Source organism: Perissodus microlepis, chromosome 6 (genome assembly GCF_051167445.1).
Source record: "Perissodus microlepis isolate ML-2025 ecotype Zambia chromosome 6, ASM5116744v1, whole genome shotgun sequence".
NCBI lineage: Eukaryota > Metazoa > Chordata > Actinopteri > Cichliformes > Cichlidae > Perissodus > Perissodus microlepis.
Window position 1 is genome coordinate 24,809,597 of NC_140466.1, and position 26,267 is coordinate 24,835,863.

At 42.5% G+C, this 26,267-nt stretch overlaps 1 protein-coding gene across 2 annotated transcripts in view; it reads right to left on the bottom strand.

Moving 5' to 3' along the window:
- Window positions 1–934: 934 nt before the first annotated feature.
- znf827 (zinc finger protein 827) overlaps window positions 935–26,267 on the bottom strand; it is a 75,773-nt gene continuing 50,440 nt past the window's right edge. For both annotated transcript variants that reach the window (XM_084931637.1, XM_084931636.1), the window contains exons 7-14: window positions 24,508–24,562; window positions 24,260–24,360; window positions 16,792–16,929; window positions 15,483–15,654; window positions 13,478–13,644; window positions 9,595–9,804; window positions 8,453–8,630; window positions 935–5,278 (exon numbers count right to left, since the gene is read on the bottom strand). In XM_084931637.1, coding sequence (XP_084787763.1) covers window positions 4,219–5,278; window positions 8,453–8,630; window positions 9,595–9,804; window positions 13,478–13,644; window positions 15,483–15,654; window positions 16,792–16,929; window positions 24,260–24,360; window positions 24,508–24,562 — 2,081 coding nt within the window. In that variant the 3' untranslated portion in view covers window positions 935–4,218. The remainder of the gene's footprint in view (window positions 5,279–8,452; window positions 8,631–9,594; window positions 9,805–13,477; window positions 13,645–15,482; window positions 15,655–16,791; window positions 16,930–24,259; window positions 24,361–24,507; window positions 24,563–26,267) is intronic.

A 26,267-nucleotide genomic window follows, 5' to 3' on the forward strand; every position in this document is an offset into this window, starting at 1 on the left:
CAAATGAATTTGATCCATTCTGGAATAAGGCTGTAACATGACAAATTGTGGAACAAGTGAAGCGCTCTGAATGCTTTCTGGATGCTCCGTAGGTATGCATGTGTGAGTGAATGGGCTCTCTCATTTCTTTCGGTTACCACTGTGATAAATTGGCAACCTGTCCAGGGCCCATGACAGCTTGGACAGGCTCCAGCCCACCTGCAAATTTAAATAGGGTAACTGGAAAAAAATAGATGGATTATATCTGCCTGTATTAATGTATTTTTAATGACATTTTTTTTTAACAGTTTCTAGACAATTTTGAAACCAGTTTATAATTAAACTACTTTGTTGGCATGGCTCTGAACTGTAGTGTTTAACACATCTGCCTCACAAGCAAAAGGTTCCCCTTGTTTGATTTTTTTTTTGGAGACACATTCAAGTCAATTTTATTTATGTAGTGCCAAATGTCAACACGTCACCTCAAGGTGTTTTATATTGTAAGCTAAGAGCTTGTAATAACAGAGAAAACAACAATGAGATGACCCTGCTACAAGCACTTGGCGACAGTGGGAAGGAAAAACTCCCTTTTAACAGGAAGAAGAGCCATCGGGGAGAGGAAACGGAAAGAGACACCGTGGAAGAGAGCCAGAGATGAATAATAACTAATGATTGAATGCAAAGTGGCGTATGAAAAATGTTGGGTCACAAGCTAATCCAACTCTAGTCTTGGGTATCAAGCCCACACAAATGGGAGGACATCTAGTGTCACCAAATCAAACATGCAACATTGGTCTGCTGTGGTGACAACCTTGGGGAAATCAGCCAAAAGTCTTGGTCATCGTCTCTGATTGGGAAAAAAGCCCCCAAAACCTACATCTGTGAAGATGTTTTGTGCGGTTAAGTGAGCGTCGAAATCCAACAATATCGCAAGAAAAAGACAAGACAGCCGACATAATATCTGATGTAAGCTTTACTTTCAAATCCTGTTACATTTAGATCTGGCAAGTTGAACATAAAATAATGCCAAACAAAGAAAAACAAATACAAAACCAAAAAAAAAGAAACAAAAAAAAAAGAAGTACAAATTATCTATTTACCAGTTATCATCACAACCCTGTACAGCCTTAACAATGGAGTAATAAAAAAAAAAAAAAAAAAAGCTTTGTACAGCACATACCAATCTTTACCGAGTGCCAAAAGTTAAGATAGTTGAGCCTTTTCTAATCATAAAATACAGCCAAACTTAAAGCTAACTGATTGCAGACAGTGCAGTGTGATGCTAACTAAATGCAACCGAGGGGGAGTTAGTTTGAAACACAATTAAGTGCTAAAGAACTAGAGGACAATGTCATGCATACTCTGAAGTGCTCAAAAAGGTAGTCAAGCATTAAAAAAAAGAAAAAAAAAAAAAAAAAAAGGTCACTGTGCTGCTTACAGTTGGGCAAAATAAAGAGAATAAGTGCTTAAGAGTACTGGGTTTCAAAAGGAGAGAGCCCTATTGCCTTTTTAAACATTACACTCAAACTAAAGGGGGGAGACAGGGAGGGGGGAGGACGTAAAGAAGTGCAGCCATTCATGATTACGCTGTATTAAAAAGGCAGACATTTTAAAAAGGTGTCAAGAGGAGACACATTCTTTTTCTTTTATTATTTATCTCTGTTTTTTTTTCCTCTATTGGACCCTGACAATTAGTTTGACTCATTCTCAGAAGTCTCAGGTGGTTTCCTTCCACCAAGTGGCACTAGAGTATAAAAGATAACATAGATAGTACAAGGAAAGTGTGTGTGTGTGTGTCTGTGTGTGTGCTGGAGAGATGCTCCCTTTACTCCAGAGACAGCATGCCAGACGTCGACAGAACAAAAAGGAACAAACGGGAATTTAAAAAAGAAGAGGAAGAAGGGGGGAGACAATCGAGGCATCACTCCAGAGCAGGACGTGACGGATTCCATCCTAACATCACGTCCTGCCACGAGTTACAATTTGGTCTTGACGATTTACGTTCTCTGTCCAATCGATGCGTTCTTCTTTTTTTTTTTGTTTTTACCTTACATAAGTGAAGTAAAAAACCCCAAAATAAACATGCAACAATATTTCATTTTTTAAAAAAGAAAAGAAAGTAAAAACAGACACATGGAAATAATAAGGGGAAACAACCCCTTTACAAATAAGGGATTTTGGCTTAAAGACCACTTAGGAAACACAAACGCGATCGATGACGGGTAAAGCTCTTTTTTTGTGCCGCTCCATTTTGCAAAAAAAACAAACAAAAAAAAAGACTCGTTTTCGAGCATTCTCGCAGATAAATACATAGTCTCATAATCAAAAAGTGCAGCACTGTGCAAAATTGGCTATCACAATTTAGCCTGGGACCTTTAGTTCCCAGGGGGAGCTTGACCTCTACTGTCTAATTCATGCAATTTGTATTCATTTGCTTTCTCTGATTTCACAGAGGCAGACCCTTTTGCACCGCCAGAAACGTCTAAATGTGAAACTAAGGGGTGTTGATTGAGTCATTTCCAGCAACTACTGCCTACTTCACATTATGCTAACTTGGTGGATCTAAGTTTGCACTTAAAAAAAAAAAAAAGGGGGGGGGGGTGTAAAATAAAAGGTTTAAGTGCTTTTGGCTTGAAGTGTAACTAAAGTAAGTGCAATTAGAAAACTAAAAAGGTTGACACGAGGGAAGGAGGCGGGGGGACTAAAAGCAGTACCGTGTCTGCCGGCCTAACAGAGGCCCGGCTTGGCTTCATCGTGGCACCTACAGGAGCTTTGCCTCGTCACAGGTTCTCTATGAACGCTAGTAGAAAAGATTTATTATGATGTAAAAGGCTCAGTTAAAAATAAAATAAAGAAAATAAAGGACAAAAAAATGAGAATAAAAATAAACGAGGACACAGAAAGGCCACCAAACACTAACTTTCCCCGCCTTTACCAGCACTGAAGACGTCTCTTGACTGTTCACACTTCTGTATCGCCTTTTTTTTTTCTCCATGTACATAAACAAAAATACATTCATTCAAGTCATTTTGGAACAGTTTTTTTTCTTCCTTTTTTTTTTGTACACAAAAAAATTACAAAAGCTCCAAAAAGCACCATTGAATCGGCCTGCGGTGACGCCTGCTGCGGGCTAGCTCGCTAAACCCGAGAGCGGGTCACCTCCACAAAACAGTTATCTCATATCTCTTCTAAGTATAGGTGCGTGATACATAGCTCTGCATGTGACGCTGCTCTGACATCGATCCCGTCTCAGGAGAGACGAACGGATGTTTGTAACTTTTTTTTTCTGCAATATTTCATATTTAGATTGATTGATGACAGGTCGGATTTTCCATATTTACATCGTCACAGCTTACATATATTTTTTTCTGAGCTTAGAAATAACTACTAACTCTGAGATGGAATCGATATCAGCCAGCAGCTACGCACAATACCGTTTCACCATTATACAACAAAAAGAAAACAACAGAAATTTAAAAAATAATAATAATAAAAGTTAAAAACAAACAAAAAAAAAAACAAAGGATGGGAAGGGGGAGGGCTATAAAACTATGTACAAGATTGATAAATAAGTAAGTGCGTGGTTTGAGGCGTTGCTTTTGAAAAGCATTCCGTTTCATTGGTTCTGTCCACAATTGCACCGCTAACACTTCAAGGATATCTCGAATTTCGCTTCCTAATGACGTCAAAGCTAGTTTGAAACACAGAAACAGGCATGCTATTCCGATGCATAATAGCAATAGACAAAAATGCACTAAAATTGTAGCACTTGCGAGTTTTGTTTTTCGTCTTTTTGTCTCCTTGAAACGACTAACGAAAAATTAGCTATAAAAGTGAGAGACGTTAGTTCCGTCAGGTAATGCAGCTGGGTCCAGGTCATTCAGATGCTTAAAAACAGGGAAAAAAAAAACAACAAACAAAAACAAAATATTAAAAAAAAACAAAACAAAAAAACAGGTAAAGAGAGTAGTAATTGATGCTGAAGTAGTAATAATTCAATTGATAGAACTGATAAGAAAAGCAGCTTTTTTATATATAAATGCATTTTAGCATGTACAGCCTTTTTCTCTTATAAATGTTATTTTTTTCTTTTTTTTTCTCTGGTCCAGCTTATTCTGCTGGTCTGATTGGAAAAAAGGGTTGCTCCCGCCGCAGTGGTCAAGTGTCATTCACACCACCGTCCGAGGAGTGAGGGGAAAGAGCAGGAAGGGGAAGGAGGAGGAGGAGAAGCGGGTGAGGTCAGACAGTCTTGGCCCTCTCCATCAGTCCCAGGTAGGCCAGGAAGGAGTGTTTGTGGGAGGAGGGTGAGGGGGAAGAGCGGGAGGGGGACGCCAAGTTGGAGGAGAAGAGGAGAGGAGACGTGGCCGGCCGCCATCTGGAGTGGAGCTGGGAGTGGAATGTGAAGCGGCTGTTGTGGGTGAACAGGGTGGTGAGGGGGATGAGGTGGGCCCGGTCGCAGTTCCTGTACTGCTCCAACATGTGGCGGGAGGAAGGGAGGAAGAGGGAGGGGCTGCCGCCGTCGCCGGCAACGCTCGCTCCGCTGGGGTTTCTTGGGGCAGCGCCACCAACGCCGTTGGCGTTAACCAAACCGTGCCAGGGGCCGGCGGGGTCCAGCTGCTGGGACTTGCCCAGCGTGAGCGACAGCGCGACGGACTGAAGCGCCTGAGATGCCGTGAGGTTCATGAGAGGGCTGTTGCTCCCGCTGCCTCCGCTGCTGCTACCACCGCCTCCGCCGCCAAACAGGAAGTTCTCCTGGCTCTTCTGCAACGACGAGCCACCCGGTGACGTCTCCTCCATCGGCAGCTCCTCCCCTACCGTCTCCTCGTCTTCCTCCTCTTCTTCTCCTCTGCCTCCTCCTCCCCCTAAGGCTCCGTCCATCCCCCCCGTTCCCCCGCTCTGGTGTTTCTTGAGGTGGCGGCTGAAGACGAAGGGGTGTGTGGTAGTGAAAGGGCACTCTTGGCAGCCGAAAGTCTGGCGCGGCGCGTGCTTCAGCTTCTTGTGCAGGTTGAGGTTGTCCTTGCGCTTGCAGCTATAAGAGCAGCGGTCGCAGTGGAAGGGCCGCTCGCCCGTGTGCACGCGCACGTGCTCGATGAGCTTATTGGCCGTCTTGGACAAGTAGCCACACTGCTCACACTTGTAGTGGTTGCCCAGGCGGTGCCTGCGCATGTGGGCCTCCAGCGAGGCCTGGTCGGGCCACAGTCCCTGGCAGATGCGGCAGCGGTACTCCATCTTACAGTGCGTCTTAAGGTGGCACTCCATGGCCGCTGGACGATTGGTGGAGTAGATGCAAAAAGGGCACCTGGTTAATGGAAGGAAGGACGGAGGGAGGAAGGGAAGGGGGGCAGGGAGGGAGGACACAACACACAAAAGCAAAAGACAGCTGAAAGGAACATGTATGTCCACAGCCATGTAAGACACCTTGAAACTTAATAACACGAGAATGATGAAGAGGAGGACAGATAAAGGAAAATTGTGTGCAATGTACAGTTCTGTGTGCACGTGGTGGTATGTGTGGAAGTTTAATGGTGAAAGAATTGAAGTGACCAGGTATGCATGTGTGAGAGGGGAGGGGAGGGAAAGGAGGAAGGTGAGGGAGTGTGGGGTAGGGGAGATGACAGGCAGGAGAAAAAGATTGGAGCAGTAGGACATGAAGGGAAATGAAGGAATGGAGTGGCACTTACATTTAAATAGCACCTTTCATCTGCTCTGGGCCCCAAAGCGCTTCACAAACCCTGCAGAACAGAATTACCTCAGAAAAACCTCGAAATGGTCAAGGCCCTCTCTCCCTCTCTACACACTCCTACATATACAGAAACACTTTACATTGCTCGAGTGCATACATGTGTGTGTGCGCACACAGGATGGGAGGGGGAAGGGAAGGGTGGAAAAAAAAAAAAAAAAAGTATTGATCTGGGCTCAAAGGGGGGTAAGAAAATGCAGGCAATCGAAAAGCAATTTTCCCCGAAGGTTCTTTAACTTTTTTCTAGTTGGCTTAATTCTGCCTGCTTTTATTAGTAAATATAAAAGTGGCTTAAAGAAAGTCTGGCAGAAGGTCACATATGCAGATGTTAACAGTAAGGTATACGAGTCAAGCTGGAGCGACTTGAATACGCAGACATCAAAAGAGCTCTGTTCTTCTTGTTTAAAATACCCTCTATCCAGGTCTATATTATTTGTATACTGTACCATAAAAAATTAATCTGGCTTCAGAAACGTACACCAGACAAACAGTTAAATCATTAAACAAGAAGTCCTTTACATTTAATCGCTCGCACTACAGCTAGCAGCAACGTGTCGAGGTAACGACTAAAAGACGCCGTGTGCAGGTCTTCGAGCTATGAAGGGGCTTCTTGTGTCATTTTTGCATTCGTATTTTCAGATGAGATAAAAGTCAGTGCAACTCTGTTAAGCAGCTTCCTGTTTTCATTCAGTGAAATGCTACCATTTCCACACATTTATAGCAATGTTGAGAACTTCACTGATGGCTGAACAGAAAAAAAAAAAACTACAAAAAAACAAAAAAATGTACAACACAGGTCTTTCGTGACAAGATGAGGCGGTATTCATAATGATATTCGATGGTTCTGCACATGCACGGGACTGGAGTTGTGTGAGAGACTCGAGAACAAAAACAAAACATGGCTCATGTTGCTTGAAATGAATCTTCACAAAACATCTGCATTTACTTTTTAAGACGCATACAGAAGCTTGAATCTTGTATCCAGAGTGGCGTTAACATGGCCGAAGCTAAAGGTGTGTTTAAGTACATTGGTACATTATCAGTGTGTGTGTGTGTGTTTGTGGGGGGGTGCTGAGGTCAGCAGATGAGTTTTATGTTAGCTTGACAGGCCTGAAATGTCACAAGGACGTGTCACAGTACAACAAAGGCTCCTGTGGGACTGGAGTATGGTGATGGAGAGGGAAGCGTGAGGAGACGAGAGCTGTACACACAGTCGGCGCTAATGGCTCAGTCACACTAGAGGAAAAGTTGGTGGTTGTCCGGTGTTTGCGCTGAATTTTTTCCACATTCGGCGGCTGAGTGCGCAGAACTCCTCTCAGCCTCTCTGTGACCACTTTTGATCGCACAGGTCTCCTAGTGGGAGGCAACCGGTTTGGAAACACTCATGGTCTGAGTGCAGCAACTCTCAGACAGATTGGTGAAGGTTTACAAATAGCTGCTGATTAGTTTATCAACAGACTGCCAACATCTTACAATCAGTCAGAGTCAGTCTGCAACCATGAGCACAACTGGTTGCAGACTGGCTGCATTCCATTATATTCCTATAAAAGCCACAGAAGTCGCAGAGCGCCTATGTCACTTTGTAGTCAAATATTTGTCCTGCGGCAACTACGTCACTATTTGTGGAGATATTTCTGAGGTTCTCGCTGGACTCTGAACGTAAGTAGTTAACATGAAATTCTGTGCATGTAGACGACAACAGATTTGCAATTTAGCTGTCTGATTGCTAGATTGAAACGGATAGCCGACCGACTCCAGCCTATTGCCGTTTTATCTCCATCTTGATGTGCCAAAGTTGCTTTGAAGGCAAAACTGACCACAAGCGGTTGCAGACTTAGTCTCTAAAAATTTAACAACTTCAAATTGATTGCGCACAGTCGCAATACTTTTGGTCGCACTGCGGTCTCCGACTGCCGTTTTCCTCTAGTGTGACTGTAGCATAATAAAAACAAGGCTGCTTTATCAGAATACATTAAAAATAACAGAACCATATGCAGTGTGCATGTGTGTTTGTTCACACTGGTATTTAAAGGCTGTTCATTCTTTCCACTGCATGCATTTAGACTGAACAGACTGCGAGTGATTTAGACATTTGTGATTATGGGGTGCCTGTAACATGCTTGATTATCTTTTAGGGGTGTGCCAACAAATTTTATATAATCAACAGCAGAGTGCACCATGTGTCCGTTATTTTGAGGAGGGAGGGAAGTAGTTTTGTGGAATGCAGGTTTCCTAAGATATTTTTTCCTTGGCATGCCTGTTAGCTGTGGGCAGAGGAACAACAGACCCTGAGGGGAAGCCCGTTTCCATCTCCTTTCCACTCTCCCTTCTGTTCACAACAGCCACTGCAGACCCACAGACCGCTGTCTAATAAGTTGGACTTGCCAAGACAGGCTGTTGAGAAAAACTGAATCAAGTATCATTTCATTTGCTGGCCGCAAATAATAACCATTAAAAGGGAGGTTAAACGATTAAATGCATGCGGCCCAAATAATCTTCAAATTAAAAAACGTGTTGGTTACAATCAGCTCTTATTTAAATGAATAATGCTTATATATGCTTGTGCATTTTTTGAAAATGTTGCATTTATAATAAGTTACAAGCACACCCCATGAGGTACTCTAATGAGTGTGTATATACAGTATGTGATTTTTGTGTGTAGTGAATTGAGAGGGGAAGGGAGGGGAAGGACGGGCGGAGTTAGGAACCTCTGTCTGTACTTGCTTTCCTTACTTGAGCCCTCCGGAGGGGACGGTGTGGCACTTCTTGTGCTCCAGCAGCTGCTCGGGCGTCTTGAGGAACTTGTGGCAAACGTCGCACTCAAACATTCGTGTGATGAGGTGGATCTGGAGGTGGCGCTCGTACATGCTGCGCGTCTTGCACACAAAATTGCAGAAGACGCACTCGAAACCTGGAGAGAGAGCAAGAGGAGGAGGAGAAAGGTGAGTATTAAGACCGGGTTTGTTTTTTTGTAGAAAGCTGATCTGCATTTGGACGAAATCTCAGAGGTTCCCCATCTGCTAAGGGGAGAGAGAGAGTTCAGATACAGGGAGAGTTCAGGTGTAATAATGCCCTCTTAGGCTGCAGGAGTAAAATTCCTCTGCACTTCTGTTCAAGCAAAGGGGCTCACGAGAGACAGATCGTGAAAGTGGACGGTCCAAGGAGATGCAGCAGGGGCTCGAGCTCTTTAAAAAACACACGACCCTGCAGTTCTTGCAACAAAATGACCCCTTAATGCTCTGTAACAAAAACCTCTTTCTGTTCTACAGTACAGACAGACTTCAGAACACAGGACATGGTTGTACACAGACTCTCATTTAGAGTAAACTAACCTTCATGGATAAAATCTGCAGAGCATCCAATTAAAAGGAAAAAAAAAAACAATAATTCACAGCATCCTCGATGAGGCCACATATGAATACAATTAAGTGAATCAAGTTAGTATGTACTCATTGGCTGTGCTTGGTTGAGAATTAATGAGTGTGTTTTTGAAGGACAGAATCGGTTTGGGGGCGTTGTCCCGTCTTCTTGAGCCCGTCGCCCAGCGTGCACCTTCCTGACCAAAGCATTTAGTCTTAATAGATCTTCAAAAGACAAGGGTAATTATGGAGACGGGATCTCTTTAATACTCACTTTCTCAATCAGAGGAGTACCCTCAAACTTTTTAGCCAAGAGATTTGTTGATCAGTTTGACCAACTTCCCCCCAGCGAGGTTTCAAAAACATGTCAGTTTTGCTTGTTTGGTCACTTTAAACAACTTTTTAAGAACACCTAAACTCTGATTCTTGCTCATTTAGAAATGAATAATTCAGTTTGTGGAGATTTCAGGGGCTTTGAAAGTGTATTTGGGTGCAACAGTTCCCACAGTCCCTTGCCTTTGTCAGACTTGTCCTCGGTTCCCGATCCCGAGTGGCTTCCGGAGCTGGACTGGCTGCCGGCGGAGGAGGGTGGGGCTAACAGGCTCTTGAGTTCTTCGTTACCGTGGGTGAGGTCTCCGCCCTCCGAGCTGTTGAGCGAGTCACTGAGGGCCGAGAGGGAGGATGAGGTGCTCTTGGTCTCGCTGAGGGGACTTCTCGAGTTCAGACCTGGACGCCGGAGGGCGGAGCACAGAGAGAAAGAAACGTTTGTTGGTAGGATCTAATAAGCAGGGGAGAGAAACTGCAGGGGCAGTGAAGAGAAAATAAAAATCTACACAATCTGTGAGCGACACATCATTGGTTTCTAGATCCCCATTGTTATGCACGCGGACACATACACAAACAGAATGAAAACAGGCAGGCTCGATGGTCCTGAGCTCTGACTGAGGCCCTGCTGCCAGTCCAATCAAGATGCAGTGTGCTTTTATTGATCCCCGTCTGTAAGTCTGCAATTCAGTAGGAAGAGAGAGGGAATAAGGAGCGGAGGGGGCGGCAGGGAGGGAGGGGCGAGGAGCTCGGGTCATGGCCAAAGGAGCTAAGATGGCGGGAGCATCTCAGGGCACAGCTCAACAAAGGGCATTCACTCAGGAGGGAGAGGAAAAGAAAAAAAAAAAAAAAAGGAGGGAGGAAAAGCCTGCACCGATCCTGAAATGGTTGACCTACCTTTTTAATAACAGCCTAGTACACACACACACACACACACACACACACACACACACACAAAAGCATTAAATGTACAGGAATGTGCACATGCAGCGCACATGCGTCTCCCCCCCGCCTGGTATCACAAGATGACGAAGCGCCTTCAATCAAATCTAAATATACCAGGGTCATTCACAGCACGGTCTCAGCAGCTTTTAAATACAGCGTGCCTCTGTCTCCTTTGCTGCAGTATTTATCATCTGCTGGCCTTCTCTTATAATATCCCAAAGGCTAATGGCGAAAGATGCAAGCGGGGAGGGAATGCCCTGAGCCACCGAGACTCGACCTTAAAACACACTTTTAACTGAGAAATATTTAATTTTCTTTCACAGAATAACTTTTCTGTGACTGTCCAGCAACATTTATGATAAAGAGAAATAAAGAGGCAAATTTTCACTCCTCCCTTCTTATGAAATCCCACCCACACAAGCCCCCGCCACCCCCCACTCACTGCAAACTTCACCGGAGGGGGTCGGCTCAAACACCCGGTGAGCTCTCTGCCATCTCGCGCCTGGGTGTGTCCACACATCTGACAGGCTGCCGAGCCCACCCTCTCCGACCACCTGAAGTTTTGACACTTCACCAAAAATGGGCAGGACCTTTGACAAATCATTAAAACGTCCTCACGAAAGAAGGCGGGATGCACGTTTCTACAGTTGAAGTCGCTCGTACCCCCTCCCGCCACCGTTTGTGCCTTTGCCACTGGTGTCCATCTTGTGCGAAGCTGAGATAAATGCCAAGAGACGCTGAGAGACTTAAAAGATGGCCAAAGTGGCATCGTAAACCCAGCTCGTCTCCAAAAGGACCCGAGGCCTATTGATTTTCCCCCCCTCAGGCACGATAAGGGCCAACCTTCTCAGATAAACAAGGCCGCCGTGGCCTCTGAAAGACCCCTCAGCTGTCTGGGCCGGACAATCCCACCCTCCCACCCACACATAAGGAGCAAACACACACAAACAAGGAGCACTAGCAGAGGAGCACAACGTCAGCAATAAACTGAACAAAGCTGTTTTAGACAAAAACAGTCATATCGACCACCAGAGGTTCAGACCAGCAGCTTTAAAAGTCCAAAGAAGGTCGATCGGAGGAGGCTTGTTCATGAAACCCAGCTCTGCCGCTCGTCTTTCCCTCTGTCCTCTGAAATATGTTTTTTATCAAGGGTTACATTAAGATGTTTTTGCTTAAAACAGCCCATAGTGATTTCCTTTTATTACACAAAAGCAACCCATAAATATTTAAACAGTGGCAGAGTTTATATTGCTGTGATTATGCTTTTTATTTCTCTTAAATTTGATATCTGTTCACAAAACGCACATACGCCATCCAACTCAAATGCTTATTACCGAGCACTTTATCTTTAAGTTGTTCACATACAGACAAGGTGAGCAGAGGAGGAGCCCTACGATTGCCCTGCTCGCCCTATCTGCGCTGCTAAGGGGGGGAGAGCTCTTTAACCTCACCCGTTGTTTAAATTTAAACTCCATGTGTTGGAGTGCAGAGCCAAAATAATAGAAAATGTGTCACTGTCCAAATACCGCACTGTATTTATATTCTGAGCTGTGACCAAGAGCCACAATGTGTAAGCTACCACCCACTCTTCCATGCGAGAGTAATTTTGAAAATAACTCCATAAATCTCTTTTTCTGCGGGAGCTGAATCTGGTACTTTTGCAGAACAGGTCTGAGGACCCGCAGAAACAACAGCGAGCGGAAAGGAGATTAAAAGACGCGGAGTGCGGTTAAGTCCCGCCCATACGGGAAAGAGTTCTCCATGGAGTTTACGTGACTCCTCATCTCCTCCTACCTGTGACCTGGAAATCATCTTACTGTGCCGTTCTGAAGCATCTATCGTTTCCTAGAACGCACTGAGAGGAGGCAGGAACGAAGAGAAGAGGCCTGATTGAGGGTGCGCAGATGTATCCTCTGTGGCACCGTTTGCACCCATGACATATTACAGAGGCGTGAGACACAGATAACACCTATACGTTTTACACCAAATTAGGTTTAGGTGTGAAAAAAAAAATACTGACTGTATTTAAAAAAAAGAGCGCAGCAACAAGATTGTGCGTATTTTATTTGTATTTCTTTTAGTTCCTTTCTATAATATCTGGAGGGGAATATTTAAATCATGCACAAAAACTTTGATTTACTGCCAATTACACCAACATTTCAGATGGAAAAAAAGACATGTTTCGCACACGATATTCAAAAAAAGACGCAACTGATTTAGAGCGCAACATCTGTAAATCACCCGTAAAACTAACCACAGGAGTATAGCGCCTCCCCCCCCTTTAGTAAATCTGGCCCATGGTATGAGGAGGACTCTACAACTAAGTCTTCCTCCTTATCCATTAAGTGCATCTATGAGAAGCTTGTTTCTGCTGCTGAAAAGAAATTCATCAATTCAAGTCATTTTTTTGCCATTCAGAAGCCAAAAGTGTTTGTTTTTTTTAATTAAATACAATTAACATCCTAAGATACAAAATAATAAGAAAATAACATGAAATGTTGAGTTATTAAATTGAAATATAAAAGTTCTTCCTGAACGCCGGTAGTCTCATCTGACATCTGCTATCCAACAGTAGGCTGTAACAGTGTAACAGCGGGCAGGCCATGCATCTCTGCCACATGTCACACATAACCAGTCGCTTTAAAAATGAGGTTCAGATTCAAGGACGCTTTTTGCCTGGACTCCTTGCGTCCTCTTGTGGGTGGGACTAGACGCGAGGAGAGCAGACGAGGAGGGAAACGGTGAAATGTGACTCATTCAAAAAGCTGCGAGTAACGTGGCAGCAGTATGCTAACACGCAGCTAACATTAGCCTTCCAACAGCTAATGAGACAGAGCAGGAGGCTGAAACAGTAAAGTCTAATATTTCAGCCTCGCCAGAGGGTGAGCTTTTTCTGTTTAGGAAAAACAGAAAAAAAACAAAACAAAAAGCAAATTGTGTGAATATTTGATGCTTTGCTGATGAGTTGGAGCGTATTTTTTCTCTTTTCTTTTTGCAGAACTTTCCTAACATTTCCTTCCATAAACTGATCATCAGCTCACTCCAACAATACACATACAAACAAAAAATAAAAACCAAAGACTCTCTCATCAGTGCCGTCACCACCAAAAGTCAGGCCAGCTATCTGTACCTGCGTGCCCAGTGCTGATGTGGTTCCTCATGTCGGTCTCCTCCATGCACACATAGTCACAGACGCTGCAGCAGAGCGAGAACATCCACTGCTCCTTGTCCACATGGAGCGACATGTGGCTGACAAACTGGGCATTCAGCTCCGTCTGGAAACCACACACATGGCAGCTGGACAGAGAACAGAGAGGAAGAAGGAGGAAGAGGGTGAGAATGAGAGGAGGCCGACAGGCCGCTTCAGTGTTAGATTTTCCCTGCAAGAACTGCCAAATGGTATGTTGTAGCTACATTCCTCTCAATGTGATAAAGACTGCTGAAGATAACATACAATTCAGAAATAGTGCAACTGACCTATTTTAAAAGACATTGGACACATTAAAGTGTCCAGTAACATCTTGGAAATTCATCCAGTTAGATTTTTTTGCAGACATTTACAGAAAGAGGAGATGATTAGCTAAGCTCTGTTTGTTCAACCAAGCTGCTCACAAATCAAAATCCAAGCTGTTTTACCAGAACAGAGTAACTGTTTTTTTAAATATATATAATAAAAACCCCACAATTTAGTTTGTTTGTTGTCCTCCAAAAAAGCCACGCCACTCTTTATGCTAAGCTACAGTACTTTATGTTTTGCTTCCAAGGAACAAGACCTATTTTAATTTATTTTAAAGTGTTGTTGTGCAATAGCAAAACAATTAATTAGAAAAAGGGCACCTAACTGAAGGGATGAACCAATTTTAAATACTTGATTCAGGTCCTAACTAGCAGCCTGTCACACAAATAGCTGAATCTACAAAAATGCAAAAAAAGACCATTTTTATACCAACAAGATGATTCCCCAAAAGCTTGATTCTTGATTTGGTGTCCAGTATGTCCTTAATTTTTTTTTTTTTACAAAACTGGACAAGGAGGAGAAAAGAAGATAGCAGGGCTAACAAACAAAACAAATCAAATAAAAACTATCAATCATAAATTGATTTATGGACAGCAATTTTAGACATCCTTAAAAGATCCAGAAAAAATAGAAAAACAAACAAAAACAGCAAAGACCCGACACAGGACCAGACAGAAGCTCCATCACAAATGGTCTCAGTGGAAGGTTGGCTGTCAAGAAGTCATTTTTAAGGAAGAGAAAAAGGAAGTGTTCCACATTAAACATGAATTGGACTGAAAAATACAACAAGTGAGTGCCTACAGTCATCTGTAAAACACCGTGGACACTGTGTCATGGTTTGGGGCTGCATTTCAGCCAGGGTTGTTGGGGGTCTTGTGAAAAATGACGGAATTATGAGCACAGGAAAGTGTCCAGCATCCTGGATTTAAAAACAAAACAAAAACCCAAACACACATGCAGTGGAACACCATCAGTCATGGATTGGCCTCCCCAGAGCCCGGAACGCGACATTATTGAAGCAGTGTGGGATCATCTTGACAGAGAAAAGAACAAAAGGCAGCCAACATCCAGAGAAGAGCTTTGATTATCCTTCAAGAAACCTGGAGAACTAATCCTGAAGACTACTTAAAGAAGTTAGAGGAAAACTTGCTAAGAGAGTTCAGGCTGTTTTGAAGAATAAAGGTGGTCACACCAAATATTGACTTTCTCAAGCTTGTTAGAATTTCAAACTCTCTGTTTTGTTTTTTTATACTGTATTTCCATGTATCGCTAACATATTTCTGCAACACTCATTTCTCAGCTTCCCAGCAAAACATAAGGAAATGTGGGACTTTTGCACAACTGTTCACCGGGTCTTGGTTCATGTGAAAAGCACAGACACAAGAGCAGATCTACTTCATCTCCTCATCTGAACTTTTAGCAAGAAGGCGAACGAGCATGTTTCAGATAAAATGAAAACAAACTTTTAACGTGTAGCAGTAGCAGAGAGAGGGTGTAATTGTGCATCAGAGAAATAAATATATATATATTTTTAAAAAAAAGCCTAAATCCACTATGTGGTACTGGCTTGAGATGTCCTCAGCAGGTGTGGTGGCAACACGTGGTCACTTATCACTACCTGTAGTAGTACGGGCAGTTCTTGCGCTCGGTGGAGTCGGCTGTAACAGCGCTGACAATCTGCTCAGCATCTGTGTTGACCAGCTTGACAGAGTGGATGGTCAGGTGCTGATTGAGGTTAGCCCTGCACTTGGCTGCATAAGGACACAGGTGACACTTGTACTTCCTCTCTTCTGCAAGGAAACACACACAGACACACACGACCCTGGGTTACTGTAAACATCACCTCAGATGATATTTCATTAAGTTGCGCTCAGCCTCTGAGCTTTTAAAGCAAGCCTAAACCTAATTACTTAACGCTTAACCCTGCCTCACCTTCGCCCGACCCCAACTGTAAACCTGATCCCCAGATTTCTGGGAAACACATGTAGATGCCACAAGATGTTTTAAAAAAACAAAACAAACAAACAAAAAAAACAACAACAGGCACACATGAACATCATCTCCCAATAATTTGCGAGCGCTATGAAATCCACGCAAAAACACACTTCTCTTTATCTGAAAACAAATGAACATAACAGCACATCCAGCTCAAACACACACATGCTTACACAAAGACACACGCGCGCGCACACATACGCCATTTGCCCCAAGGACACGAAGCCAGGCAACCTTTATGTCGCCGGGGAAACCAAAAAGACCATCACACTGACATATGCCCCTGCTTCTGCTCTCTGTGGTGTGGCCAAGCTGTTCACAGCCAACACTCTCAGATGGTGAGCGTGCATGTCGTGCAGTGTGTGCACGCTAAATGTGAGAGCATGTCCAATTGTGTGGGGGCATTTTGTACACTAGTCTCCATTTGTGCACTTTGTGTGTGTATAGTTATTCGTTACTAATCCTGAACAGACAAAAACTTTACAAACAGGAGAATCATTTTATTTATTTATTAATTCATTTTTAACCAATAAGGAATGAGGAGAGTGGAGAGTTGTGGAAGACGGCGATGGGGTAGAATGAATCGATGGGGTGCAAAGGCGGGCCGAGTCTGAAAAACACAGGGTAATCAGGACACAAGGGAGTGAGGCAGACTCCCAGAGAGAAAGTGAAAGAGCTAACCAATCGTAGCAGGATCAGAATTACTGGGGTGTGTGTGCATGTGTGTATACTCCGTGGCATCCTTCTAGCTGGGTAATTAGACGGGCAGTTTTCCCAGTGAGACTAATCATGGTAGTAATCTCTTTAAAGGAAGGGTAATCTAGTCTAGTCAACCTTATTTATTTACTGTGGGCAGCATCAACAACACAGGTGAATGCCTAATGCCTGCACATGAACGGAGAAGACGTCACAGCATGCTGGCGGTGACTTACCTGTGTGCAGGGAGAGGTGTCTAGAAAGGGTCTGCTGTCGACCAAACACCTTGCCACAAATGGGACAGGGGAAGAGCTGTTCGTTTAATCTCCACTGGGCGATCCCATTTCCCAGCTCTCCGTCATCCTTTTCCGAGTCTAGAACACACACGCGCACACACACACGGAGAAAACCGTTCCCATCATTTGCTGCCAGCTACAGAAACGACTGCAGACTGCTGTAACTCAGCCAAAGTTACTTACGCTCTACATGCACTGCTGTGCTAAGTGAGCTTCTACTAACCACCGTGTTCTCTGGATTATTGGGTAACCTTTGCTTTCCTCATCTGTTTTAAGCATTTTCCTTTTATTCAATAATCTGTTGTCAGGTGGGATATGAGGCTCCAACATTAGCCCGCTACGATGCCCCAGTTACTTCCCTCCTCAGACCAGTGACGCAGCTTTATCGAGGCGCACTCGTCCGTTCATATTTTCGTTGAGAAATATTTTCACATTTGAAGAAATCTGCTTCTTTGCTTTCTTTGAGGACAGCATCTAATAATTATTGACCTAGCAGCCAGGCCGTTTTTTCACAGGACAGGCAGAAAGTAATAACAGCAGCCCAGCAGGATAAACAGCAGCAGTAAAAGGACATCTTGCGTGTACACTGTAATTTTCATACTTGTTAGTGAATTTAAATATGTAAGGTTTATTTTTGAACTGTGGACAGAACAATGCCAGACATTTTTTGCTCTCCTGCATCCAGCTGACATAATCTAAGCCGTCCTGAAATTTACCCCGATGAGCCAAAACATTATTCTCACTCCACAGTGAAACTAACAATGTTGGATATTTCATAACAGCAGCATGTGTCATGGTCTGAGATATATTAAACCTTTAGGGAAAGGCTGGTTCTGCAGGTCAATTTACTGAATGCAGGAAACATGATCTGGTGTACTGAATTATCCTTATAATTGCATATTTGAAAGTGAATATCCAGACTGTGGTACAGGAAGCTTTTTGAATGCAGTTTGTAGTAACAACTACATCTGAGCAAAATTCTTGGCCCATATATTCTCTGGGTACAGCAGCAGCTCCAAAACACGGCCCATGTCCCTAAGAGTCATCAGATAAGAGTCAAAGTTTCTCAACTTTAACAGTGACCAAGTGACCATGGCGCGACAACTGGGTTAAAAAAAAAATCTCTCGACAGCTTAAAGTATAATGTTGACAGGCTTTTAATAAAATTTAATTCAATGCAATTTGATTTATATAGCTCCAAATAACAAAAACAGTTGCCTCAAGGTGCTTTAAAGGGGACACGCTTGAACAAGACTCAGCCGAGTCCAACAATGCGCGCTCCAACTCAAACGTCTTACACTGGCTCCCTGTTAAATCCAGAATTTAATTTAAAATCCTTGTCCTCACATATAAAGTCTTGAAAAATCAGGCGCTGTCATATCTTAAAGACTTATCCTAACAGAGCACTTCACTCTCAGACCTTCAGCTTGGTTGTAATTCAAAGAGTTTTTGAAAGTAAAATGGGAGGCAGAGCCTTCAGCTATCAGGCCACTCGCCTGTAGAACCAACTCCCAGGGTGGATTTGGGAGACAGACACCCTCTCTACTTGTAGGATTAGGCTTAAAAGTTTCCTTTTTGATAAAGCTTATAGTCAAGTCTGTATAGTTATGCTGCAATAGGCTTATGCTTTAACCAGATGTGAGGGATGGCCGTCACCGAGCCTGGTTCTGCTGGAGGTTCCTTCCTGTTAAAAATAAGTTTTTTCTTCCCACTGTTGCCAAATGCTCGCTCATGGGTTTTTTTCTCCATAATACTGTAGGGTCTTTACCTTACAGTGTAAAGCACCTTGAGGCAATTGTTAGGAATTGGCACAATATAAATAAACTTGAACTGAATTGAATTAAAAGGATTTGCTGCAACAATCTTGGGACCAGATACTACACGACACTTACAGCATGCAAAAGGTGTGTTAAGCAGGGGTGGTCACAGTATTTGGCTCTTAAAAGGCTACATAAACGTTCTCTAATCTAACGTAATAATTTCACATAGTTTCACATTCAGGGCAAATGAAACAGAATGGTGACATGTTTTGTTAGTTCCTTCTTTACGAATGCATTTTAATTATAATCTGTGTTCACATTTTTGATGATTGTAAGGTAAAATCTGTTCAACAGCCAAAAGCTTGGAAGGTAAAAAAGGCTTGTTTGAGAAAATATGCCCCATAATCAAAACATTTTCAGTCATATAAATATGAAAAAGTCTTAATTCCCTTCGTCTGAACAGCAGAACGACTGATACACCGCGGGCTAATTTGCTAACCCACAAGAGTGAAACCTGTCTGCCACCATTTGACAGATGCTCGTTGTTTAGCCTGCAGGTGGGATGCAGTCTAAATGCATTCTTAATGTCAACGGCAAGCACAAGTCCTTTGCTCTGAAGCCTGCAGCACAAGCACACCACTGTAACTCTCCTCGCTGTATTTCACCTCTTTCATTTGGGAGAGGATGGAAGGAAAGACATAAAAAGCATAACACTGAGAATTTTCACTTGCTTTGACAGACGCTGAAGAAAAGAAGTTACAGCTTTGAACTAACCCCCACCATATGAATAGAGCAAGGAGTAATTCACAAGCGCAAAAGCATGTAGCACTTTTTTTTTTTTTTACCTCATTGTGGTGTACAACTACCATGAATGAAGGCAGAAATTTTATTTACAAATGTCTATGCTGTTCAGGGAACAGGCTACACAGGTAGCCTTGGCCAAAACCTTTCTATGTGCAAGACATTAAAAGGTGAAAAAGGCATCTTTAAAAATTCTTTAGTCTCTTTTTTTAAAATGACGATAAAGAAAAGGAAAAAATGCTGCTCATTCCTCCCACTAGCTCAGAGTTAGATTCTTTGCAGATGGAAATCAGTGCACTTCAGTCCACTGTTGATATTTAACAACTGCTTGCTATCACTTTTTTTTTTTTTTTTTTTAAAGGCTGTCCTAAAACATACCGTCTAGCCAGCCGATGAGCTACTCGTGTGGGTTTGAATACCACAATGAGGGAAAAAAAGCAAAGATTGTTTTGTGGCATTTTGGGGGCATGTTTAGTGGCAAGTGGTAAAGAACAGATGTTGGTGTGAAAGGACATTTCACTGCTGCTGCAGTGACTCACACAGCTTCACGCATTTAAAAATCGCCTCTCTAGCCTCTATATGCAAACTACTGAATTTATCTAGCATATCTTTGTTCGTGTTCTGTCATCTGCGTCACACTGTCTCCTCGCAGAGTTTCGGAACTGTCAAAGCAAGATCACGCACAGTCAGCTCGACTTTTCTGCAGAGAAATAAGCGTCGGCTAGGAATCCAGACAATAGATGCATCCAGACAACAGATACAGAATTCTATCAAAACAATTACTTTTCTTATAAAACTTGATTCAAGCCAAAAAAAATTCTCCTACCTTGAACCACTCGTGAAATAACGATTTGACAGTATTTCTAAGGAAGTGTTCAAGATTCAAGGAGTTGACTGCAGATTGAGTTTCTCGATTCATCCAGATCGTTTTTAAACTGGAGGTCAAACTGTCTGAATGAACATTTAAGTTGATTAACATGCAGAAATGTCAAATATCCTCTGGTAGGAAAGTTCTGGATTGTTGATCAGACAATGTGAAAACATCCGAAAATGTCGCTTTGGGTTTGGGACTGCAAAAAAAAAATAGATTAAAACAACAGTCTGGAACTCGTTTGGACCTTTTTTTTAAAAAAAAAAAAAAAAAAAAAACTGATTAGAAATGGAATTAAAGGCAAGGTGTCACATGTTGAAACAACATTAAACCCATTTTGAATTTAATTACCTTTACTCAATTTAAAAAAAAAAAAAAAAAAAAAAAAAGGCAGAACATGTGTAATCATACTTGTTTCCCGTTCACCGCTCTGCTGCAGAGAAGGATGAACGAGGCTGGAATACGATGGTAAATGCATGCAGGCCGGTGTCAAGCAACACCTACCATTAGTGACGTTAATAACGAGCAACTTTGTGTTTCTTCACACGCATAAACACACAGTAAAAGTCCTCAAGGTGACATCCTGCATTAGCTGGAATCTACCTGCATCTATCGGTTTTTAAACTCATTCGCAGTTTGTGACCTATTGTACAAATCCTAATATTTATTATGTCTTAAAGCTAAAGTATACCCCACGAAAGCATTAACTTGTCCTGACTCACAAGTGAGACTCGGGGATGGTTTTGGTCACACAGAGTGATGAGAATCCAGACAGCAGAGGCTCAAGGCCATGACCCGGCATACACACTGATGATTAAGCCAATTAGGGTGTAGGGGCCTTCAAGTGGTTAATGGTTTAATTAGTGCTATTAGAGCAGAAGAGAGGGACGCAAACAAGAAATGAAGGATTGTGTTAAACCCCAGACTGGAGGGAGGAGACAGCGAACTCCTCAAGTCACACTGGTATCACACTAACTCCTACTCATTTATTCTCTCTTTCTTGCTTAAAGGGAAATGCTCACACTTTTCAGCTTCATCTCTGCATGATAGCTGCTCCATTAGCTGCTTCATAATGGAGAGCATTTTTGTGCTACAGACGCTCTGCTGAAGCTGTTATGTCGCCTGTTATGCAGTTCACAGTCTGGTTTTAAGTTCTTTTATGGATTTTTTTTGTTTGTTTTTCCAGGGGGTGGACGGACAAATTAAAGTGTAGTTTGTAGATGACAACAATAGTGCAGCCATTAAAAAATAAAAAATAAAAAAAAATACTGGAACAATTTCATTTTGATTTTTGGTGTAATTTTGAATCCGGTCTTTTGTCCGTCATGATTTTCAACTTGATTATTTCAAGTGTGCTTTAGCGTAGTCCTTAATTTTTGAACACTATATATTAAGCCGGAGGATCTATACTGATTAAAAATGATGAAGTGAAATTTTAACTGGTTTGGATAAACTGCACGCACGCACACGTGAAATTGAAAATGCAGGTTTTTATAGAAAAATCTTTATCTTACACTGACATCAAATAAGATATCAACTAGCTGTTTAAAGGCTCAGTCACCTCCTTACAAGTCTGGATAATGACTTTGGATTGCAAGGCGACTGCATGGGTCGCCTGGTGAGAGGCAACCTGTATCAAACAGCTGTGGTCAACTTGAACTGGATGCAATAACTCAGATTGGAGGTTTGCAAGTAACTTCCTTTTAATTTCTAAATCCAGACAGATTGCGAACATGTTGCAATTAATCTGAATCAGACTGCACGCTCAGGCGCAACTCATCTCCTTCCAACAGAGGGAATCGACTCAGCTGGTTACCAGCTGGTTATATTCCTATATAAGTAAGGTTGCAGAGTGCAGGTATCATTTTGCAGTTAAGTCGCCGTCTTGTAGCAAGTACATCACTGTCTATGGAGGAATTTCTGTTTCAAACCTATGATGTTCTGGCTGGACTCTGAATGTAAGCGGTTAACCTGAGTTTGTGTATGTACATGCAACAGTTTTGTGATTTTTATTTTTTTGTGTCTATTACAGTTAAAGGCTGTATTACAGTTTGCAATTGGATATAAGAGTTGGTTTGACCTCATTCAATTTTAATCTGAGAGCTGCCTCGGTTTTATTTGCAGTTTTGATGCAACAAAGTTGCTCTGAAGATGACAACTGACAGCGAGCCGTCACAGACTCGGCCCCCATCTTTGAAGCAACCACGCGGTCTCTAACCACTGTTTTCCAATAGTGTGACCAGACCATAGTATGTCTAAATCGAATGTTAAAGGAAACTTTGAAGTTGGGATCTACAAACAGAATAAATCCATCTTCAAAGAACAAACAAACAAAAAAAAAAAAAACCTAATTTTTGGAATTTTAGCTGTTGATTGGATCAGATTAAACACTCAGACAAATAATATTAAAAAATAAATAAAAAAAATATTAGAATTTAAGACCAAGTCATGTTAATAACAAACAAAAGAATTAAAGACATTTGTTCATACTGGTAAGCTGTCATTTTCTGCTCATTGGTTTTTACATATTTTTATAGGGAAAAACCCCAAAAGAACCAAAATCTGAGGAATTTTATGAAAAGACTAAATTAAAACAGAAAAACAGAAAACTTTACATCTCTGGTATTTTGTGAAACTCTCTGATTGTGGGCAAACTAAAGACTAAAAAACACACTGATCACCTTTTATAAGTTGCGGCACATCTTTTCTTTTTGTCTTCTCATGGCCACAGCAGCTGAATGGCAGCATTTTCCAGGAAAATACTGTCTTCCCCTATACACTTCTCTTTATAACAAATTGGAGTCCAGTGGAATGTATAATCATTATATTACACAGGAGTGCTAAACAAAGACTCGAGGTATGCCTTTGACAGCTGACGCAGGATCAAAACCACACAGTGACATCTGCGCTATAAAGGAAAGGTGGCACAAAGTGGCAGGGAAAAGATGGCAGTTCACCGACCAATGAACTGAAAATATGTTTAAAGGTCTGCCTCCCTACAGCTGCGGTGGGCAAACTTACCGATCGAAGGCAATGGAGACGCAATAAAACACGGACACAATGAATGAGGGAGGAAAGAGAAATGGTACAACTGTAAAAGAAAGAAAAAAGACAGAGAGAGAGAGAAAAGGCAGCAGAGGCTGAATGTGAAGCTTAAACACACAAGGGAAAGGGGGAGGTGGGCTGGGCGAATTAACTTTCAGGACACTCTTGACACCCAGAAGCCAATCAGATTTTCATTAACTGGCAGAGGGACAGGCAAAGCTGGCACAAGCTAATTAACCTCTGGATCTCTTACTGCCAAAGGAACAAGGAGGGAAGTTCTGAGATGCCAGGAAAGAGGGGAAGAGAGGGGATGCCCTGAGCAGAGCCTTCAGGTTGGGGAAATGTGCGAGAGTTCAGAAGGGCCTGAAGCGGCTCTATATATGAAAAGGTGAGAGGAGTGGTTTAACCACAGTGTGTGTGTGTGTGTGTGTGCTGTATTCACACGAAGAGTATTAATCTGTGGACATACTGTATATTGTAAGAAAGCAGGTAATGAGCAACTCCACATTATCAATTATTTCCCGAAGCTGTAGCGAGAACAACATGAAGACTTGGAACCTTTAAAGACCATGAATGATGCAGCGATACCGAGTGCTGGCAGTTAATTAAGTCTCATATTTTGTCGAGCTGCGGAGGACTTTTTTTAGTCCAGTTTCTCTCGTAACAAAACACAAAGACACCGGATCAATTCACTGATTTTTTTTTTTTTAGCTGAGGGCACAATGATTTTCATTCTTGATCAATAAGCAAATTACTTTTCTTTATGTGATCAATTATTTAAATTCCATATAAATTCTTATTTTTAAATTTGTCTTTAGGTCTAATTGAAAACACTAGAACTCGAATCCCGCATCTTTAACTTTTATCTACATGTCCGTGTTTCCCCGTGATGATGTTGGCCCACAGTGTGTGTCGGTAACATGTGTCTCACCGTTGAATGGTACCCTGGTAGAGGAGCTGGCCTCTGCGGGCGAAGTGCTCTTGGAGCGCGAGTTAAAGGGTGATTGTCTGAAGCACTCGTCCAGAAATGGACTGAAATGGAGAGACATGAAATAAATCACACAGCCTACTTACACGGCCATCAAACCAACCCAATATTCAAGCCATGTAATTACTGATCAGACATTGAACAAAAACACGTGTATTTACAGTCTATTTACAGACTATTTACAGACTTACCTGTTTATCCCCACCATGTTACTGTCTTTGTGGTTGTTGGCTTTGCTGACTTTTTCTGGAGAGAAAAACAATAAACCTTACGTTTAGATCTCTTTTCTGTCAAAGCACTGTGCTCAAATTTGAGGGACCGGTGACAAGCTGTCCATTTAGGCTCAGTGTTAGTCGGCAAGTTTCCTAAAACGCCCCGTGGGTCGCAAGTCGCTGCCTGACAGTGACACAGAGATGAAACATGTGCAGAGATTTATCCAACATCCCAGACAATCTTAGTTTGACACATGAGCTGCTATTCAGAGGAATCACACAGATCAAGCCATCGGATGAATAATTAAACAGCGCTGTCCTAACTTTCCTTCTTGATCGGTTGTGACACAATCAGGACAACGCCAAGTGAACTTATGGCCAGACTGCCAAGTTAAGCTATGCTCACGTAAAGTGCAGGTTTGCCACAGCCAGCAGGGAGGCCACTGGCCATCTGGATTAGTGGGAGTTTCTCCAGCGGGTCTGCTGACCTTTGCGCCACGAGCTCGCCCAACAACACCAATTTGCAAGCATTTAAAAAAATTAAAAATAACAATGTGCACGGCTGCCCAGATATGCATTAGCCTACCCAGATGACACATGTGTTGGTGTACGGTCATGCTCTTGTATGATAATGTGGGGGGGAAAAAAACAAAAACTGTCAACATTTTAGTATCTAAATCAACACCACTACTCTTGCACCTATGGACTCAAACCACAGCACAAGAGCTGAATCACCTTCAATAACATGAAGGTTGAAAAAGATGTGAATGTTTAATATTTGACTGTATTACACTGTATGCACACATTCCACACCAAAGTCTTCAACTCAATTGAGATGTGCTGCATGGAAAGTTCACAGAATGTGACTCACAACACTTCCATATGTAACCAACCATTCAGTGACCACCTCTTGCCCAATGGATGCAGGCACCGTCACGCTGTACGAACCTGCTAATGCCTCATCAGTGCAACAATGCGACCACAGAATAAGTTATGCATTTACACATCAGTCTGAGGGGACAAGTAAACCCAGAAAGCCCCCCACAGTGTAACAGCTCACTGTTGGAGGTTAATGGTTCAGCTTTATCCTCTAATGTTTTACCCATCTGTAAATAGGCAGTTTAATACACTGAGAACTGGGTGACAAAGTAAACTCTTTAAACTGGAAAATATTTATTTTGTTTTCATTATTGGCTTGCCTCTTTGTTTCCATTGTCCCCAAATTGTAAAAAGCCCCCCGCCCACAAACACAATATGGTGCTATTAATTTTTTTCCCACCGAGAAACTGTTTAGTAATAAGAAATATCAATATAAATGTACTAAAAGAGCAAAGATTTTCTGTTTTTTCCCCTCCTTAAAAAAAAATAAAAAATCAAAACCTTGAGAATCCTACAGCACTACAGTACAGGAAATCTCTTAAAAGTAAAGCAAGAATTATCAAGTTGGACACTAGGTGCCCAGCAAATGTGCACACGGATCATGGGTGTTTCAGTATTTGGCAGTAAAGAGCACTATACAAAATGCCTGAGAACGGAGCCATATGTGTGCGTTTCAAGGCAACGCATTGAAGTGAATTTCAAAGCTGCAATCATCTCGGTGTTCAGAGCGACCTTGCTACTGATGTGTCTCTGAGGTCCTACTGCTCTGGGTAATTCATATTGATTGCTCATTGTGTGACAGCAGCCCACTCTGTTCCAGTCCCCCTCACATTCAAGCCCAGTTCCAAGGCGGGCGGTCG